Source organism: Taeniopygia guttata, chromosome 4 (genome assembly GCF_048771995.1).
Source record: "Taeniopygia guttata chromosome 4, bTaeGut7.mat, whole genome shotgun sequence".
Classification (NCBI taxonomy): Eukaryota; Metazoa; Chordata; class Aves; order Passeriformes; family Estrildidae; genus Taeniopygia; species Taeniopygia guttata.
In genome coordinates this window covers 2,816,798-2,837,227 of record NC_133028.1, presented here as the reverse complement: position 1 = coordinate 2,837,227, position 20,430 = coordinate 2,816,798, and the positions used below count along the sequence as shown (strand labels likewise).

Genomic DNA, 20,430 nt, shown 5'->3' with positions numbered 1-20,430 from the left:
CTCCAGCCCCCTCCCTGGGCTCTCCCCACTCTGTCCTTGTCCCTCTTGTGCTGGGGAGGCAGAGCTGGACCCAGTGCTCAGGGGTGGCCTCAGCAGTGCTGAGCAGAGGGGCAGGATCCCCTCCCTGGACCTGCTGGAAGTGTTTTGTCCCACACAGCCCAGGCCACCACTGTCCCTTTTGTCACAAGGGCACTTTGCTGCCTCAGGCTCAGGCTGCAGGCTGCCAGGACCCCCAGGTCCTTTCCTGGCAGCTGCTTTTCCACCCAGCTGGGTGACCCCAGCCCAGCCCGGTGCCTGGGCTTGTCCCTCCCCAGGGGCAGGACTTTGCCCTTCTCCTTGAACACCACAAGGTCCCTTTTTGTCCCATTTCTCCAGCCCAATTCCTGTCCCCACACCCACCGGACACTCAGCCAAACCAGCCTTACACGGAATTATCTGAAGCACCCTGTTCTTCTTCATGTTGGCTGGCAAATTGCCCGTTCTCATCTTGTCATTCTGGATTTTGATTGAAGTGAGCTTCTGCAGGGCAAGGAGCAAAGCAGAGGGGAGTGTCAGAGCCACCCAGTGCCAGGTGATCCCTGCACCGTCCCAGCAGCTCCTCCAGGACCACAGCCACGCTGCTCACCTTGAACTCCTCTTCCAGCCCGTTGCTGCTGGTCCCTGGCACTTTGTTGTAGATCTTCTGCAGGTGGATCTCTAAGGAGGTGCTGGGTGGGCTTTGAGAGAGGATCCCCATAGGATGGGTTAACATCTCGCTCAGGTTCATATCCACAGGAGAGACTGACCCTGGTTCAGACCAGCAGATTTTAACCTTATCCTAACAGTGACAGATATTTCTAAGTGCTCAGAAATCCATGTGGGAATAGGGTTGGGTTCCCTCCTTGCACATATTCACGATGTTTCTCTTTGAAAGATGAGTGTGTGTTCACCTGCTGAACTGAAAGACATGAAAATTCTCCAAGAACTGGAGCCCCTCTGCTCTGGAGATAGATGGGAGAGCTGGGGATGTTCACCTGGAGAAGAGAAGGTTCCAGGGAGGCCTTCAAAACCTTCCAGTGCCTGAAGGGGCTCCAGGAGAGCTGGCAAGGGATTTTGAAAAAGGGCCTGGAGTGATGGGACAGCGTGAAATGGCTTCACACTGCCAGAAAGCAGAATTAGGTGGAGAAATTCAATAATGTGAGGTTGTTAAAGCCCTCATACAGGTTGTCCAGAGAAGCTGTGGCTGTCCCTGGATCCCTGGAAGTGTCCAAGGTCAGGCTGGACAGGGCTCGAAACAACCTAAGTGGAAGTTGTCACAGCAGGAGGTTGGAACTGGATGGTTTTTAAGGTGCCTTCCAAACTATCCATGAGCAAATCCTGATGTGCAGGAAAGCAGTGATTTGTGGAAGGTTGAGCAGGTGAAGAAAGCCAAGCTCCAGGTCCTGCCCACAGGCTCATCCTCCTCCTCCTGCCCCACTCCGTGCAGGAGCTGTCACTCATGTGGAAGCTGCCTGTTTATTTAAAATAATAATAAAAAAAACCCCAGAAAGAAAACTAAATGGATTTTCAAGAAAGGGTGAATGGCTGCTGTGATTCATCTTTTCTGGTGAGGAGTGGAACAGCAGAGGGTGGGGGATAATGTTCAGTGACACATCAAAGGCCTCGCTTCAGCTTCGGAGACACATGCAAGGAATTAGTCACTGCGTTTTAGTGCAACAAAACCCTTTTTCCTCCCTAAATTCAATTCTTCTCTGCCTGTGATGGCCAACTCGCCACAGCCCTCAGCCATTCCGTGTGTGTTTTTGCATCCTCTGCATCTCATTGAGAGGTTTGGGTTATGATGAAGTTGCCCTGCTATCAAACAAACTCCTCTGCCGTGGATGGCAGCTCCAGTGGGAGGCTGGAAATCCACAAACAGGATTTAAAAGGAGCAGGGAGGGGGAGAGGGAATGGCAGGTTTGTTTTGCAGGGTGGCTGAGCCATGCTGATGGCTTGCTGCCACCAAAAAGAATTTAAAAAATGACCTTTTTCCCCTTTCTTTAAGCTCATGCTTGTTCTCGCCCTACTGTGAGCTGCTTCAAAGAGCCAACCTTGCTCCCAGTTCTGCACCCTCTCTCCCTGCCAACAAATAAAAAGGAAAAATGAAAATTATTTTTATTTTTCGCTGCAGTTGGAGCCAGCATGAAGCAGTCTGAGTTGAGCCACTGCCTTTCAGCATCCTCCTGATGACAGCAGGGATTTCTGGGGTCCCAGCAAAGCTGGTTAGAATTCAGGTTGTGTCTCCTCGGTGCACACAGAAAAAAGATTGCCTCATTTTCCAGGAATTAGGAATATGTCAGAGGTGGGGGTAAATCCTGCCTTTGATTGTGGACGGCTGTATCCGGGTTGGATCTGGGCAGTTTCTGCAGCAATAAACTCTAATTCTTTGCATTCTGGAAGCATGCTGGGGTGATCCTACAGCCTGACCTCCCCCTGTAGCACCGGCACAGGCATTTTGAATCCACTTATTACTTTATAAAGAGATTATTTCCTTTATTTTTTTTTCTCTCTCCCTCCTCTGGCATCAATCAGCTTGACAAGAGATGCTTCTTTTAAAACATACATCCTGCAGCTTAAAATCCAGCTTTTCCTATAAGATCCCAAGCAGTTTATGGAAGAATGTAGTGTACATACACTATCTATATCTGTATCTATTTCTATTTCTATTTCTATTTCTATTTCTATTTCTATTTCTATTTCTATTTCTATTTCTATTTCTATTTCTATTTCTATTTCTATATATCTATATCTAATCTATATCTATATCTATATATATATCTATATCTATATCTATATCTATATCTATATCTATATCTATATCTATATCTAGCTAGGTCTATAGCTATGTCTATAGCTATGTCTATATCTATGTCTATTTCTATTTCTATTTCTATTTCTATTTCTATATCTATGTCTATTTCTATTTCTATTTCTATTTCTATTTCTATTTCTATTTCTATTTCTATATATCTATATCTATATCTATATCTATATCTATATCTATATCTATATCTATATCATCTATATCTATATCTATCTATATTATATCTATATCTATCTATATTTATATTTATATCTATATCTATCTATATCTATATCTATATCTATATCTATATCTATATCTATATCTATATCTATATCTATATCTATATCTATATCTATATCTATCTATATTTATATCTATCTATATCTATATATCTATATATATCCATCTCTATATATATCTATCTCTATATATATCTATATTTATATCAATACCCATATCTATATCTACACACACAAAAATAATACCTATATATACAACATCTACGGGCACACCAGTGGCAATTACCAAGATTTCCAAGCCTGATCTTTGAGAACAGAAGGAGCCACAGTGCCGAGCATCCCAAGCCTCCGGAGCAGCGGTGCCAGAGGCTCCAGCTCCCTTCTCCCTTCTCCCTTCTCCCTTCTCCCTTCTCCCTTCTCCCTTCTCCCTTCTCCCTTCTCCCTTCTCCCTTCTCCCTTCTCCCTTCTCCCGGGCAGAGCCGGCGCCCTGACGTCAGGGTGTTTTTCTGCAGAGCTCGCAGGATGTCGCAGCCGGCCAAGAGCTGTGTTTATGTTGATAACATTACAAGTATTTCCTCTCCATTTCCAAAACCAGCAGGGAGGGGGAGCCGAGGGGGAAGGGAGACTCGGGTTTCTCCAGCTTTGGGGTAGGACTCTCGAGGCCTTTTATGTTAAAGAGCAGGGAGCGATGAACCGCTGGCGTTTATTTATGCTGCTTTTGGGAATAAGGAGTGTTTTAGAGCAGGGAACTGGGAGCTGGGCTGGCACAGGGCTCTTTGCCTGCTCCCTGCTCCGGATCTGGTTTTAAGGTGATAAAGCAGCTCTAGCAGCTGATTGCCGGTCACAGGAGCAGCTCCAGGGATTTGGATTTTTGGGTGATGATGTGATGACTGTCCTTCTGACAGTCACAGTGATAAAGCCATAAAAACTCAGGTTCTGCACGGGTCGCCCGCATCCAGCTTTCTTCACGAAAGCTTGGGGAAATCCTGCATTATCTCCCCTTGCCAAGCCCTTCCTCCTCCTGCAATCCACTCATGGATCAATGAACTGATTAAATGTGGAATCAAGGGGGGTTTAGAGCTCCCTGCCTGCTGATGTAATCCCAGAGCTGTGCTGCCAGCTCAGCGAAGGAGTGACCCTCATCGATGGCTGGACTTGATGAGCTTAAGGGTCTTTTCCAACCTAAACCATTCTGTGATCATCAGACCATCCCAAAGGGGCTTTGCAGCCAGTCCAGGGATCTCCTGTAGCTCTCATCCATGTAGCAATCATGGTTTATGGAAATAAACCCAAACTCTTCTGTCCTTTGTGGGTTATTTCCCAGTAATGGAGAGCAGAGAGGGGATTTATGGCTTTTCCTTCTTTGCTCCCACCCTCCATGTCCTGCTTTAACACCAAGGGAAAGTGTGGTGAGGACGTGGGGAGACTCTGGCACAGCTTGCCCAGAACAGGAGCAGAAATGGGATGAGTGGGATCCCAAATGAACAAAGACCCAGTGTGAATAGGGATCCTAAATTAATGGGATACTGAATCAATGGGAATGCCAAACAAATGGGATTCCAAATGAGTGGGATAATGAATTAACAAAACCACAAATTAATGGGAATTCCAAATGATTGCAGATCCCAAGTGAACGGGATCCCAAATAAACAGAACTCAAAATGAATTGGGATCCCAAATGAACAGGATCCCAAATGAAGGGGAACTCTTGTTTTGAGAAGCAAGCTGGGGGAAGAGAAAGGAGCCATATCCACCTCAGTGAATGGTGTTTCTGTGCAAATATTCAGCAAAACACAGCAAGTGGTCACTTTTCCTAGCAGTTCTTACAGAGGAGCCAAGTCTTCCCCTTTCCTTTGCCATGGTGTCCTTGCTGTGGCAGGGATGGGTTCCCAGTGAGGGAAGTGGTTGTGATGATGAGATCTTGGTGCTTTCATCAGTCTTTGTGAGGTTTTCAGAGCATCTCTCTGCCATCATTTCCATTCTCTGGAGTTTCAGAGTGTGTTTAACTTCCTCCTGCTTTTGCACATGGGTCCTGTCAGGATCAGCACCTTATTTCTGTGGGATTCCACAGTGGGATGCTTGGACAATCCCTCTCCTGCAGAAAGGTGCAAAGATCATAGAATTATGGAATTGTTTGGGTTGAGAAGGGACCTTAAAGATCATTCAGTTCCACCCCACTGCTCTGGACAGAGACACCCTGCACTATCCCAGGTTGCTCCAAGCCCTGTCCAACCCGGCCTTGGACACTGCCAGAAATCCAGGGGCAGCCACAGCTTCTCTGGGCACCAAATAATAAATTTTCTCCCCAAAGCCAAACCTGTGTAGACCAGGCTCGTCTCAGACTCTGGCAAGTGTCTGACCAGGCTGAGTGGGGCGTATTAATCACCATGAGTGGAATATGTCATCAAACCATCAAACTGCTGGTTGTGGGTTTTTCCTGACATCCCACCCTGGAGCACAACCTGGGGGAGGCAGTGCAGGACCACTGCTGCTCTCACCAGTGACAGGAGGACTGAATCAGTTCAAATTCATGCAGACAGATATTTTAACTGGCGGTGAAACCCTCTGGAATGCTGACTGCTCACACCAGTGGGACCCTTGGAGAAAGCCCTGCCCTGCTTGCAGCAGCAGGGCTGGCCAGCCCTGGATGGAGCCTGTGGAAAGCTCTTATCTCCAGAGCTTGATTTCCTTCTGGTTCGGGGTTTGTCTGACCTTTTGGCCACTGAGTAAGGTCGATTTTTGCCAGGTTTTCTTTTGGAGGGGGAGGAAAAACATGGAAGTAGGTGGTGCTGGTGGGAGGATGCTCCGGGGTGAGGTGGGAGGATCTTGTATTGCTGATACCGTTTCCAGCATGTGGGTGACTTCAGTGTTGTCCTTCTGCCCGGAGTTTGGGATGGGTCTAGATGAAGCAGATTTAAATAAATAGAAAAAGCACATACAACACAAGATCTATTAGAGGGGGAGGGAATAAAACCCGTTCTTGGCAGCGCCTCAGGTTGACTTGGCAGGGAGATCTCACAGCTCTCTCCTGGGAGATCCTGGAGACGTAACTGGACACAGGACAAAAGCCTGAAGGATGGAAGTCATGCAGCAGCTGCTGGCCCATGGCACGGAGCAGAGCTGTGTCTGAGCCCTCTCTGGGCTCAGAGCAGAGGAGAGGTGTTGGCCCATCCTTGCAAGGCCCTGTGGCCACGTGCAGGTCTGGACTTGGCAGCTCTGGGCTCTGTCCTGGCCAGCACGATGACGTCTCACATCTCTGAGCCTCTGGGTCTGTAGGTGTTTGGGAGGAGATAATGATACCCGTTTCTCAGGAGCTTTCTGAGGTCTCCAGAGGAAAGAAATCACCATAAAAATCTTGTATTAGAAAGGGCTGGGGGAAATGATTTTACTGATGTCATCGTCCTGTAATTTTGCTGGACATTTCCTGGGAAGCACGTACAGTATGGGCGTGCAGCCTGAACTTGCTGAGCTTCTTGGATTATTTGCGAGTGTTCTGACAGAGGGAGTCCAACAGGGTTTGAATGGAGCTCAATGTTCATTTGAGGTGTCAGTGAGCCAGGGGGAGCTAACCTCACCTTTATTCCTGCCTCCACTTCTGGGGCATTTGGGATCAAGGCTCTTTGCCATGGTCTTCAGCAAAATTGCCTTTGGGTTTGCTCAGATTACAGTGATTTGCAGACCACTGTATGAACTATTTATTAATCTCCTTTAAGACCAGATACTTGGTTTTAATGCTCAGCTTGTTCTTCTCATGCTCTCCCACAGTTCATCCATTCTCTGCTTCATCCACGGACACTTTTGCTGCTCCACCAGAGTGGGATTTCTCCATGTTCTTTCCCCTTGGGGTTGTATGAACTCACCCATAAATCCTTCCCATCCAGATGCCTGCAGGGTCTCCAGCCACACTTCCACTCCTCCCTCTGAGCTTTACGAGATGCACAGCAATGTCCCCACCTTGGAATATTTTGGGATGATATTGCACGAGGGTTTAAGTAAGTGTTCTGTGCTTTCCTCCCCAGGTCAACATGGATTTGTGGTTCTTTCTCCTTTTGCTCGGAAGTGGCCTGATAAGTGTAGGTGCTAACAACGTTACAACAGGTAAACTGTGCTCCTCATCTCCATTTTATCCCATCTTTAGGATCAAAAGACTGAATGTGCTCAGTGTCTCTTCCTTCTGCCCTCCACGTAACTGTAACAGAAAATGTTGGAGAGAGGGTGATGAGCTTCAGGTGCTCATAGATTTGGCTCTGACAGATATTGATCCCCACCTCCAAGGTCTCTAATGTTTGTACAGCCCCATGAATAGCACCTGCCCAGGTTATATTTTTTGGACACTTGTATCTCCTGCTGTGCAGAGCATTTCCTGTCCTGTGTTTGGGATTTGTTGGGTGTTTTATCCCTATCGTTACAATCACATGAATCTTCAGCATCTAATCCCCTCAGTATGACAGAAAATAATCTCACAGAGGTCCCCCTGTGCTTTTCCCTTCTCAGAGCCACCCACAACAGTGTCCACCTCCCTCAGGAGCCCCACCAAAGCTCCTACAGCAGGTCCTGAGGATGGGACCACACCCGACACAAACAGACTCAACATGAGCACTGCGGGGACTGTTCCTACCACAGCGCCAAAACCTCCTCCAACCACATCCCCAAGGATCTCCCCCAACGCCACCACTGGCAGCCTCAACATCTCCTCCACCCTGGGGACAACTGTGCCTGTGCCTCCAGCCCCATCCCTGCCCCCCAGCGCGACGCCCTCGGCCCCACGTGCCACCGTCCCCAGCACGGAGGCAGAGACCACAGAGAGGAATTTCAGCGTGGTGGTGACAACACAGGAGACCTCTTCTGCTTCCCACAATGGTAGGCACCTCCTCCACTTCTTCTTCTCCAGGCTACCCTGCCTCTGGGTTTGTTTCTTTGCTTTTCTTTTGTCTGGCTGAGCAATATGGAGAAAAAAAAAAAAAAAAACCACTTTAGGGCCAATTCCGTGGTGATGTAAAACAAGAGGACTCCCAGAATTGCTCAGGTCAGAAAGGGTTGTCTGACCAAAGGTTTGGGCCAAGATCATAAGAGGACTCCCAGAGTTGCTCAGGTCAGAAGAGGTTTGTCTGACCAAAGGTTTGGGCCAAGATCATCTGGTGAAAGATATCCACAGGTGCACTAGATGATCTTTGCTTCCAACTCAAACTATTTTGTGATTTTCCCCATTACTTGGGCAACTTCAGTCTTTGAAAGGTCCAGATGAGTTGTCTCTGTTGCCATCCTGTTACGTTTTGATATTGGTATAATGTTAGTGTTTTTATGAAAATGTAATTTTTAAATTATTTTTAATTAAATGTTGTGAAATGTGATTGGGAATAAAGTAGGCCTATGTTTAATAATAAGGGAAAAAAACTTTATTAAAAGTTTTTTATTAAAAGTTAAAAGTCCCAACTCCCTGGATGTTTTTTTGTTTGGATTTTTGGTTTTTATGGCTGGGTATTTTCTGGCTTTTTTGGTTGTTTGTTTTTTTGGTTTTGTTTTTTTTGGTTTTTTTTTTTGTTTGGAAATGTTTGGTTTTTTTTTGGTGGTGTATTGTTGATAATTATTTTTTTTTTTGAGAGAGAGATTTTGGGGGGCAATGTTGATATTTTAGATTTTTTTTTTTACTTTTTTATTTGTAGAGGGTTAGCTTGGTTTTAGTTTTTTTTCTTTTTTGGCTTATTTTAAGCTGGACTGCATGGCTCTCCTCTCTTATTTAGCTATGGGCTGGGCAGGGCAGAGTGTTGTACTGTATTCTGATTGGAATTAAAGAGAGGGAGGTTTTTTGGGAATTTTGCTTTTAATTTTTCTGTGTTCTCAGAGGCGTGTTTATTTTTAATTGGTTATTTTAAGTGTTCATATTTAATTTTGACTTTTGACTGGATTTTGACTTTTTTTTTTTTTTGTGTCAAACTACGACACATCCTGATCTCATTCCCCTCTTCGCACATCAGGAAAGTGACCCCATAAAATGTTGTTTGGCTGTTCAGTGCAGGTTAAGAGAGAAAAATCAGGGAAAAAGAGGCTGAGGTGACCAGAAATCTTTGCTGAGCTGTGGCTCTTCAGCCATTGTTTGAGACCCAGTTTGGGTACTGCCTGTCTCCAGCTTGCAAAAGGAAGATGGCAGTGCCTGCTAGACCTTGGGATTTAGTGAAAAAACAGGATTGGTAACTTGGTTGTAGATTAGAAAACCCTGAAACAAGATGATGGTGGAGTTAATGCAGGGATGTGTCAAGTGTATATTCCTCAAGAACCAATTTCCCAAGGGATGTTGGGTGTGTCTGTGCCTCAGTGAGATGTGTGCGTCCTCTTCCTCTGGGAATCTTTGGAAACCACAGCCTGGGAAACTGCAGTGAAGTTGTCTTTGCCACCAGCATAGGAAGGGATGTGGTTGAAGGAAGTTCACGTCCCAGCTTTTATTCTGCCACCCCTGAGCTCATCCAGCTTCCTTCCCAACCCAAATCCCTTTTTGCAGAGTGAAGGAATCTGACACAGCCTCACACAAAGGGACAAGTTTGGTGTAAATGTAGCCTACACATAGGAAAGATGGAGTTAAAAGCCTTAAGTGCTGCTAATATCTGGATTTTGTAAGATGATATCTGCTCATGGGGGGCTGAATTTATTCATTTTTGTGTCTCCACTGCCTTTTTGTGATTTGGGTTGCCAGTTTGGGTGAACTCCCCTGCTGTATGCCAGGACACATTGGCCATTGCACCGTCAAGGCCAGAAATGGCTTCTCATTTGATGAACAAATGATCAAACCTAATTCTTTCTTTATCTCAAATAATTTGCCAATGTCGGAATCCGTGGTATTGATGATTCCAGGATTGTAGAAAGTCTCTGTCTTTCTGCCCCGCTGCCAAAGCAGAAGCCATAATTGGTCTGTGCTGGTTTCAAGGTTGTTTATTCTGTTTATCTCTAACATGTTCTGCTGCCCTGCCACAGCTCTGTCCTGCAGGGCAGCGTGTGGGGCTCTGCCCTCAGTGGGATGTTACAAACATTAAATACCACAAACTACCTGTGCTATATTTACAATAACGTGCCAATATCTGTCACCCACGTTGGACAGTGTGTCCCCAGCCTAAACCAACAGAAAAATGCCAACACCACAGTGAAACATGGAGGGCATGAAGAAGAAGCAGAAAAAGGACAAGACACACCCAATTTCCTCCATCTTGTCCCCTTTGGACCTCTAATCTAGAATCCTAAAATTTTACTTTTGCACCCGTGCCACACTTAATTATTACTCTTATCAAACACTCAGAGCTGGTAATTCATCCTGTAAGATTGAAAACTCTTTTCCATGGGCAGAGATCACAGACAGTGTCTCTGGGGGCTCTGTCCAGGGGGGTTCCTGACCCCTGCCAGGGTCCCAGACCTTCCAGGGCAGCCAGAGGGAAGCCCTGGGTTCCCACAGCCAAGGAACAAAATCACTTTTAGGGCTGCCCTTGCCATTAGATTTAATAGGAGATGTTGGTGCTATCATGGAAGAATTAAATGGTGCTTGAGAAGGGGACTGGGGCAGAAGGTCACACGTTGTAGGGGCAGTTCCTCCTTGTGCAAACCCACCAGGATTGTCCTCAGCCCTGTGCCAGCAGCATTGCCAGAGCCAGGCTCTGCTCTCCCTGGCACAGGTTTGTTCTGGTGCCCTCTGGATGAGACATCCAGCCCAGCAGGTAGAGACTTTCCTTGGATGATCCTCGTCCCCATCCCTGAGCCCAGCTGCTCTTAATTGAACTCTTGGCTCAGCCACACTCTTAAAATTATGCCCCAGTTTTATCTCTTGATATTTAAGTGCTAATGAATTACACCAGTGACTTGCTGGTTATGGGTTTAAACAGTAAGTTGTGTTTATTGATGTTAAACTTGGCTTCAGCTCCTTGTTCTGCTGCGAAAAACTCAGGATTTGTTCCTTTTTCCTTACTCAGAAATTCATTTTAACATCCTGGTTTTATAGCTAGTGTTTTAAAGGAAAGATTTACAGGCAGATGATGAGAGTTACTAAATTTGTTCCTGTCTTGGTCTTTGATCCTTCCTGACTTACTAAAATGTCTTGTTCCTTTGTTGCTAAGAGACTTTTGTTTTCTTTTTCTGCAGGTAACTCTGACAGAAGAGGTAAGAACGTTACATTTCATTGCTCTTTACTCAGTAAAAACAATTCCAGAAACGTTCTGCTATTACAGAGCTCTCCTTAGGACTTCCAAATGTGTTTTTATGAAGCCTCCCAAGCTCTTTAAAAGAGCTGGTGACACACTGATATCTTAATTTCTGTTGAGCTTTTCTTTTTAGAATTAAATAATCCCATTCCAATTTGTACATGTCCTATTAGTTATGAATTGTTCCTGCTCTGAGAATGTCAGCACGTCCCTAGAGAGGGATGACCAAAGTCTAAGAAGCCACTCAGGAAATTTCCTTTTGGTTCTTTTTTTTTTTTTTTTTTTGCTGCTGCTGAATTGTCTTTATTGACTGTGACTTACATGATTTGATCCAAACCCATCCTGCAAATGATGGGAATAATTATTGTTCTCCTTCATTCTGTTGGCAAGCAGTAACACAAATCCATTTCTTGTAAGAGAACAGCACTTTAGGGACATTTCCCCATCTCTCAGCTCTGAGAACTGGCATCTCTAGCAGAATATTTGCAATTACTGATGGCTTTAGCACTCCAGGAGCAGTCAGCTGCCTCTGTGTGTTTTCATCCTGGCTCTGATGGGTGTTGCAGCTTTGCAAACTCTGCCTGGTGCTGCTCTCTGTGCCTGGCTCACCCAGCCCACTGCTGGTCCAGGGAACAGAAGATGCTCTGAGCACTGACTGCCAGCACACATTTAGCAGAGGGAATAAAAGGGATGCAGGTCTGAGGGAACTCGTTTGAATTTGTGGCTAAGCCTCTGCAAAAATGCTCAATAATTCCCTCAGATCTGCAGAGGCTTAGGCCTGATTTTGTGCTCTCTTTGCCATCGTGCATCCCTGCTTATGAGAGCAAATTTTTAAAAAATGGCAATACATCTGACTTCCCAACACGATTTATATGAATATTGCTAATATTAATATAAATATAGTTAGGAAATCAGATTAAATAAGGGATTTTTAACAAGAGCATAGATGGGACAAGGGGATACGGCCTCAAACTGGGAGTAGGTTTAGATTAGATATTGAGAATAAAATCTTGGCTGTGAGGGTGGTGAGGCCCTGCCACAAGATGCCCAGAGATTTGTGGCAGCCCCATCCCTGGAAGGGTCCAAAGCCAGCTTGGATGAGGCTTGGAGCAACCTGGGATGGTGGAAGGTGTCCCTGCCTGTGACAGGCAGTGGAATGGGATGATCTCTAAGGTCCCTTCCAACCCAAACAATTCCATAATTCTATGATCTTTGCACCTTTCTGCAGGAGACAGATTGAGGCAAAATTCCCAAAAAATTCCTTTTGGGAGGTGCTGTCACATTAGAGCAGTAGATGAGAAGGACAAAAGCCTGCAAAACCAGGATTATTTAATTTTTTTCTTTGCCACACAGGGCCATTGCTTTGAAATCATGACAGAAAAATCATATGTTTTAATATAAATAACATTCCCAGACCTCACACCACAGAGGGACAGAAACACAATCAAGAGTGCCCTTGGGTAACTCAGAGATGGACAAAATAAACCCCAGCTAAGGAAATCTGCTGGCTGAAATTGCTGAGACACGTGGAGCAGGGATCTGCAGGGAAATGGATGCAAAGAATTTGGGATGAGGGGTCGTGCCCTGCAGCCCCTTGGGGCTGTGTAGACACAGTGTGGTGACCCCATCAGATGGGGGGAGCTGATGGAAAATGGAAATATCCTCAGCTGGCATGGCTGGCATCCACATTTATCTGAAAAATGCCCTTCAGGGTGTTTTTCTTCTCCTCCCTGGTTGGAGCTGCTTGGCTTCCAACCCAGCTGGGTGATTTGCCAGCACCAACCACTGACCTCCAGCAGGAGATAGAAATGGTTTATTTAAAGGAAAAGTAAAATCTGCTGTGGGTCATGGAGGATGGGGGTGTTTCAGACTAATTTAAGTGGTTTTGCAAGGGAATTGTGAGGTACCTGCCCTTGAGGAGCTTCTGCAAGGGAGCCAGATTGGGTCACACTTGGTGGCCAAGTGGTGTCTGACCTCTCCTGCTCTCTAAACTCTGTATTTCCAGGGAGGAAAGAGCAGGAGGTTGGACTAGATGGTCTTTGGAGGTCACTTCCAACCCAAATTATTCTATAATTACAGAATCATGGAATGGTTGAGTTGGAAAGAATCTTAAAACTCATCCAGTTCCACCCTGGACACATTCCACTAGCCCAGGTTGCTCCAAGCCCTGTCCAGCCTGGCCTTGGGCACTTCCAGGGATCCAGGGGCAACCACAGCTTCTCTGGGCAGACCAAATCTCCCCCCTGGAGATGTTCAGATCCCAGGTGCAGCAGGAAGCTTTGCTCTCTTGTCCTGTTTGACAAAGATCTGGAAGCAAAATCGTGGTGGTTAAAAATGTATCTGTGGGATCTTAAGAGAGGTCAGAGTTTTCACCCATTTTAATATAAAGTTTCTTATCATATACCAAACATTCCTTGCACCAAACTCATGGGCTTGTTAGGAACTTCTCTGGACCCTTAAGTCTCAAAGCAGAAAGTTTTGTAGATCACCAGCTGACAGAGGAAAATTCTCCTGGTGGCTGCTGGGCCACCACGTGCACATTCAGGTGTACAGAAGGAACCCCAAAATAGCCCAGTCCAAACTTTCCCCATCACTGTTTTCATCTCCAAGGTCACAATTTCACAGTGATCAACTCTTGGAGAAGATTGAGGTGCTCTGAGTGGTGGTTTCAGGTTTTAATCTGACCTGGGAGTGTCTGAGGCACGTGGTGCTAACTCATCCTTTTCTGCTTCACTCTCAGCCTGGAAAATTGCAACATCACTTAATACTATTTATTATTTATTATGTTTTTATTACTAATACCATCATTAGAATTGTTCTTCAAGCAGAAATTGTAGAACTCTGCCCTGTTAAATGATGGCTCTGGATGTTTTCCAATGTCCATAACCACACCTTTCTCTTCCTCTTGCAGATGAGACTCCCATTATAGCTGTGATGGTGGCCCTGTCCTCCCTCCTAGTCATAGTATTTATTATTATTGTTCTGTACATGTTGAGGTAAGAGCTGCTTTAATGCTGGATTCCCTTGTTTGACAGAAACAATTCCTGAATGAGCAGGAATGAGCCTTTTGTGCTGTCTTCCCAAGCTAAAGGCTGACACAGCTGGTGCTTTGAAAAGAAACCTGTAAGGACAATGAATGAAAATGATGTTTGGGGTTATCTGGTGAATGATGCTCATTCCTTTCTCTGCAAAGCTGCTCCTCCTGTGGGGGATTCCTGTCCTGCCTTTCAAAATGTCACATTTAGCAGGGTAGATTGAACTGAAGCCCTGTCAGTGTGGGGGAAAGCAGGTGAGGTTTCCTTGTGAGGCTGCAGATGATGGACTGAGTAATCCAGGGAGGCTGAACACAAAATGCTTTCAGTGTGTTATTCCTTGATGCCCATCTTGATAGCAAGCAGGATCCAGCATCCAAACTCTGTTTGGTCCCTGTGCACCTTTCACTGTGAATGGCAGGAGCTTGTGAGGAGCGTTAGGTGATGCTGTGCTTGAAATTACAGCACAATAATGTTGTAAAAATGTGCTGCCACACAATAAAACCTTCTTAGGTCCATTTTTTAGAATCCAAGCATCTGCCCTGCTTAAAATGAAGCATTCCCAGCTCCTGAAAGCATAACTAAGAATGTCTTTATTCACCTGCAGTAAACATTTTAATTTACTCACCAGTTTGGTGATTAAGTAAGTCTTTAAAAAATTAAAAAAAAAAAAAGAAAAAACAATTTCCTTAGCAGTGGAAAACTTCCCTCTGTCTCCTGGCTCCAGGCCTGCCCTCACAGCAGAGAACCTGAGGAGAGTTTTGCCTCAGGAGTTCAGCAGCAGCAGCAGCAGAGTTTTGAGTCCTTCCCACCTGGCTTCCAGCCCTGAAAGAAAGGGTTTGTGTTCTCTGCCCAGTGATTCAGCAAAACTCCGAATTTCAGGCAAAGGGAGCACTTGGAGCAGCTGCTCCAAGTTAAAAGCACATGGAGCAGGGATTTGCTGCGGGACAGACCAACCTGGGCTTTATGTGCTCTGCTGGATCAGCCCAGGGAGGGACTCCTTGGGGTGTCCTCTGTAAAGAGCACCCTTACAGCTTCTCCTGCCTTCCACCTCTCTCTGGGCTCCTGCAGCTGTTCCAGATGTGCTCAGTGAACAGCTCTGCTCACAGGCAGCATTTCAGAGGTCCTGCAGCCTCCTGGACCCACCAGCTCATTCATTAAGCCTTGGAAAAGCGTGGCAAAAAAAAGGCAAAGCTTTTTGGATGCTTCTAAATGGTTATTTATGGTTATGTTCATAAATTCTCACCTGTACTAAGCTGAGTCAGTGTGCTGTTATCAAAATCAGCCTTGCATTCCTGTTTGACCTTCTCCACATCATTTGTTGTCCTTTTTCACACAGTAATAGGCAGCTGGATTAAACTTGTCTTGCATATATCCTTTGAGCAAACTAGATAAAGAGTTCTCCTCCATCATAAGGAAGGAGTGAGATATTGCTACTTCCAGAAGCTTTTTCTGCTCTTTTTATTATTTTTTTTCTGCTGTTAGATCAAAGTAGAAAATCGGTAAAATCTGAACCAATAACTTCCTTTTGGAGAATTTCAGAATTTTGCTCACTTTTAGTGTCCTACTCCTTTTGTCAATATCCATTCTTACTTAGGTCTCATCTGGGAGGGAAGCTGGGTTTCCTGGTGGATATTTACTGATTTTTCCACCCCAATTCTCCTTGGCAGGTTCAAGAAATACAAGCAGGCAGGGAGCCACTCCAACTCCTTCCGTCTGTCCAACGGCCGCACGGACGACACAGGTGAGTCCACCTGGTCTCTCCCACCTCATATTTTTGTAGGCAGATATTCTTTAATTTCTGTTTTGTTGTTGTTTTTGTTGTTTCCTGACCTCCTTTGTCCCATGTTTTCCATGGTTTTGGCAGACTTTCGTAGAATGAAGGTTTATTTCCCAGCTTTCATTCCACTGACTCAGTGTTTGCCCTCAAGTGGTTGATGTTAAAATGGGTGATCACTTCCAAAATCACTGCTCACATTCCTCTTGATTTTACACAGTGTTTCTTTGACTCAAATGAGAACCTTTTTCGAAAAAAAAACCCACATCTCTGGGGAGTAATTAAACATTCTTCTGCTCTTTCAGATTAGGATGGTCTCTGATTAAAACTCAGATCTTCACACTAATTCTGGACACCAAACTAAGATTTCCAGGACAATACAGGGAATACACTTATTTTCATTATAAAAACATTTTTGTACCTCCTAAACATGCAATTTTAAAGCCTTGTGTAATGTCTAAATTCTTCTGCCCCTGAACTGTGAGCCAGAGGTGACATGGAGGGTCTGAAGTTGGGCATCTCCATCCATGTGTAGGCACTGATTAAGATCTGAGGAGACCTCTTAAATTCAGTTCAGATGCTTTTTCAGCACTCCTTCCACATAAACCAAACACCTTCTGAGAAGCACTAACTGGAATTCAGCACCTTTTTGATTTTATGTTGGCTGCTAAGACCTTTCCTGCCGTCTTACATCACTGTAAACGGAGGTGTGAACTTCATAAACGCTCAGCTGTGTTGGTGTAACCCTCCCATGGCCTTTCTGGGCTCTGCTGAGCAGCACAAGCAGCTCAGCCTTTGCTGTGCCCTCCTGGGAATTGTTTCACAGTGGTGGTGCCAGACTTTCCGTGGGAGAGAGGGAGAAGCTGGAATTCAGAGCCAGTGGTCTCCAACCCCAGCATTGACTTGGTCCTCAGTGCCCTGTCCTGCCTCTGGGAGAGTGTGGATCAGAGTGTTAATCATTGTAGGATCACTGATTTTTTGGGATTGGAAAAGTCCTTTAAGATCATTCAATCCAACCATTCCCCCAAGGTGCCAAGGCCACCACTGACCCATGTCCCCAAGGGCCACATCCACACAGCTTTTAAATCCCTCCAGGGTGGGGCTTCCAACACTGCCCTGGGCAGCTGTGCCAGGGCTGGGACACCCTTTCCATGAAGAAATTTTCCCAAATATCCAATATAAACCTCCCCTAGCACAACTTGAGGCCATTCTCTCTCCTCCTGTCCCTGTTCCCTGGGAGCAGAGCCCGACCCCCCTGGCTGTCCCCTCCTGTCAGGAGCTGTGCAGAGCCACAAGGTCCCTCCTGAACCTCCTTTTCTCCAGGCTGAGCCCCTTCCCAGCTCCCCCAGCTTCTCCTGGTGCTCCAGATCCTTCCCCATATCCATTCCCTTCTCTGGACACCCTCAAAATCTTGTTGTGAGAGGCCCAGGAGTTTCCCCAGGACTGGAGGTGCTGCCCCAGCAATGCCAGCACAGGGGACAGGCACTGCCCTGGCCTTGCTGCCACAATCCAGGTGTCTCTGTGGACCAAAAAGCTCTTTAAGCTCCCCTCCAACCCGAACCATTCTGTGCACACACGAGGACAAAACAGCGACACGTGGGGTCCCTGTGCTCCCCTGGCACTGCTGGCCACGGGGGACAGCTGGTGGCCCCTGTGACCCCCTGGGTGTCATTGCAGAGCCACAGAGCATGCCCCTGCTCGCCCGCTCCCCCAGCACCAACCGCAAGTACCCCCCTCTGCCCGTGGACAAGCTGGAGGAGGAGATCAACCGGCGCATGGCCGACGACAACAAGCTCTTCCGAGAGGAGTTCAACGTGAGTGCCTCTGCTGCTGCCCCCACACCCCACAGGCTGCCCTCAGCGTGGGGTTTGGGATCTGCTTTTTGGGGGTTTCTTACAGAAGGGTTGATTCTGGCCTCGAGTCTGTGATGAGCCATCCGCCCTCGTGCTCGCTCGGTTTTTGGCAAGCAGCTCTTCAGAGTTACATTTTTCTAGGTTTTGGGGTTATCCAGAGCTCACCTGCTTGCTGGTTGCTTCCCAAGCTCTGCTTCCCCACCTCCTCATGCTCTTAAATCTACAAACAAACAAACAAAAAGCTTGGACAGAGAAACAGGAATGAGCCCATCTAACCCTGAAACACAACGGTGACAGTGTATGGGACAAAGGCTCTTCAGCTGTGAGGAGTTCAGGTATTGGGCTTGTCCCACAAGCCCACAGCATTTCTTCAGGGATGGCTACAACCTCTTCTTGGCATTGCTGGGCTTTGCAGCTTGTGACAATGGATCTGTTTTTCCTTGTCAATATATACAAAAATAGAATATAGAATAGGATAGAGTAGAATAGAACGGAATGGAATGGAATGGAATGGAATGGAATGGAATGGAATGGAATGGAATGGAATGGAATGGAATGGAATAGAATAGAATAGAATAGAATAGAATAGAATAGAATAGAATAGAATAGAATAGAATAGAATAGAATAGGTGTAGGTTCATTAAGGTTGGAAAAGCCCTCTAAGATTATCGAGTGCAACCATTAACACAGCGCTGCCAAAACCACCACTAAACCATGTCCCCAAGTGCCACATCAGTGCCACATCTACACTTTTTTTTTTTTTAACATTTTCAAGGATGGTGACTCTGCCACTGCCCTAGGCAGCCTGTGCTGGGGCTTGACAACTCTTTCTGTGAAAATATTTTCCTAAATATCCAATCTAAACCTCCCTTGGCCCAGCCTGAGGCTGTTCCCTCTCCTCCTGTCCCTGTTCCCTGGAGCAGAGCCCGACCCCCCGGCTGTCCCCTCCTGTCAGGAGCTGTGCAGAGCCACAAGGTCCCTTCTGAACCTCCTTTTCTCCAGCCTGAGCCCCTTCCCAGCTCCCTCAGCTTCTCCTCATCAGACCTGTGCTCCCAGCCCAGGTCCAAGCCTTGATATGGCACCATGAGAACGAGGAGAAGATTAAAAAAAAAGCCACTCTGCTTTGTCCAGCTGCTACAAAACTTGATCCCTTTGCTGGCCGTGCTGTGATGAAACCAAATAGGTGCAATGAATGCCCAGGGAGGGAGATTTTTAGGGTTATAAATACCTGATTACCCTGGACACTTCCTGCCATCCTGTCAGCTGGAGGAAGGGATGGTGGATACCTCCAGAACATTCTTTGCTGTCCGAAGAGGATGTGCAATAACAGTGATCCACTGGGAACCCCAGGGACAGTGTCCCCTGTCACCCCTCCAAAGACCCCCTGGGGCTGCTCCTGCCATCACTGGGTGGGCTGGGGAGGTGGGGGCTTAATCAGGTCACAATTAGCAGCGCTGTTAATGAGGGAATCTCACAGGAGGCTCCGTGGGCAGGAGTCAGGAACGAGCTCCTTGGTGCTGCCAGCTGAGTTCGGAGCTGGAGGCTTTGCTGCCACCTCGTGTCCATGGAGCAGGAGATTCCAGATCTCTTTCCTCATCTTTCCAGGGGGATTGCCTCTCTCTGGTCCAGCCCAGCTATTTAAATGGTCACTTTGAGAGTTGCTGCTGGGTTGGAGGTGAGGGGTGTGGGTGGTGGGGACACATCCGGAGGGACAGGATGCTCAGAGGTGGCATTTTCCAGCACATTATTCCTGCTGTGCCATGAAAACATCATGGAAAACCCTTTTTCTTCTGCCATTTCAGGCTCTCCCAGCGTGTCCCATACAGGCCACGTGTGAAGCTGCTTCCAAGGAGGAGAACAAGGAGAAGAACAGATATGTGAACATTTTGCCCTGTACGTGTCAGAGCTGGTTGGATTGGAGGGGGGAAACACTCAGGGACTCCTGCCAGGACTCCCCATTCCTGGTTTTGGGATGGGCAAGGGCACAGATGAGGGCATTTCACCTCCCAGGTGGGTGGCTGTGTCTGCTTTAGCTTTGGATACCTGTGAGGAGAAGCTCCATGGAGCCCTCAGCAGCCAGGAGGCCGTGCAGAGTGAAAGGTTTGGGAAATGCCAGAAGGGACAACTCTCACCTGGGGGCACTGGGCATTGGCTTGGAGTGTCCTCAAATATGCACTCTGTAGAAAAAAAAAACTACCTTGGACAAGATCTAGGGCCTCTCTGGGTTTAAGCAAGAGGAATTTGGGGGCATAAAAGTGTTTTTGCAGCAGAGCCAGGAGGGTGGGCTCCACTCCAACTCCTGGATTCTCACTATGCCAGGTACCAGCAGAGTGGAGGGGGTTGTCTTTAATGCAGAGTTTTAATTTCCCTCCAGATGATCATTCCAGGGTTCACCTGACTCCTGTGGAAGGGGTCCCTGACTCCGACTACATCAACGCCTCCTTCATTAATGTGAGTTTGGTGACGTGAAGGGGAAATCCCTGCCAGGAGCAAAGCCAAGCAGGCTGCTTTGGGGAGGGCTGGGGAAC

At 46.6% G+C, this 20,430-nt stretch overlaps 1 protein-coding gene across 4 annotated transcripts in view; it reads left to right on the top strand.

Annotated features, from left to right (window-relative positions):
- PTPRA (protein tyrosine phosphatase receptor type A) overlaps positions 1-20,430 on the top strand; it is a 119,406-nt gene that overhangs the window by 87,723 nt on the left and 11,253 nt on the right. For all 4 annotated transcript variants that reach the window (XM_041715615.2, XM_041715614.2, XM_072927889.1 and 1 more), the window contains 8 exons: positions 7,083-7,161; positions 7,558-7,923; positions 11,182-11,199; positions 14,152-14,236; positions 15,943-16,016; positions 17,727-17,863; positions 19,705-19,795; positions 20,277-20,353. In XM_041715615.2, coding sequence (XP_041571549.2) covers positions 7,083-7,161; positions 7,558-7,923; positions 11,182-11,199; positions 14,152-14,236; positions 15,943-16,016; positions 17,727-17,863; positions 19,705-19,795; positions 20,277-20,353 — 927 coding nt within the window. The remainder of the gene's footprint in view (positions 1-7,082; positions 7,162-7,557; positions 7,924-11,181; positions 11,200-14,151; positions 14,237-15,942; positions 16,017-17,726; positions 17,864-19,704; positions 19,796-20,276; positions 20,354-20,430) is intronic.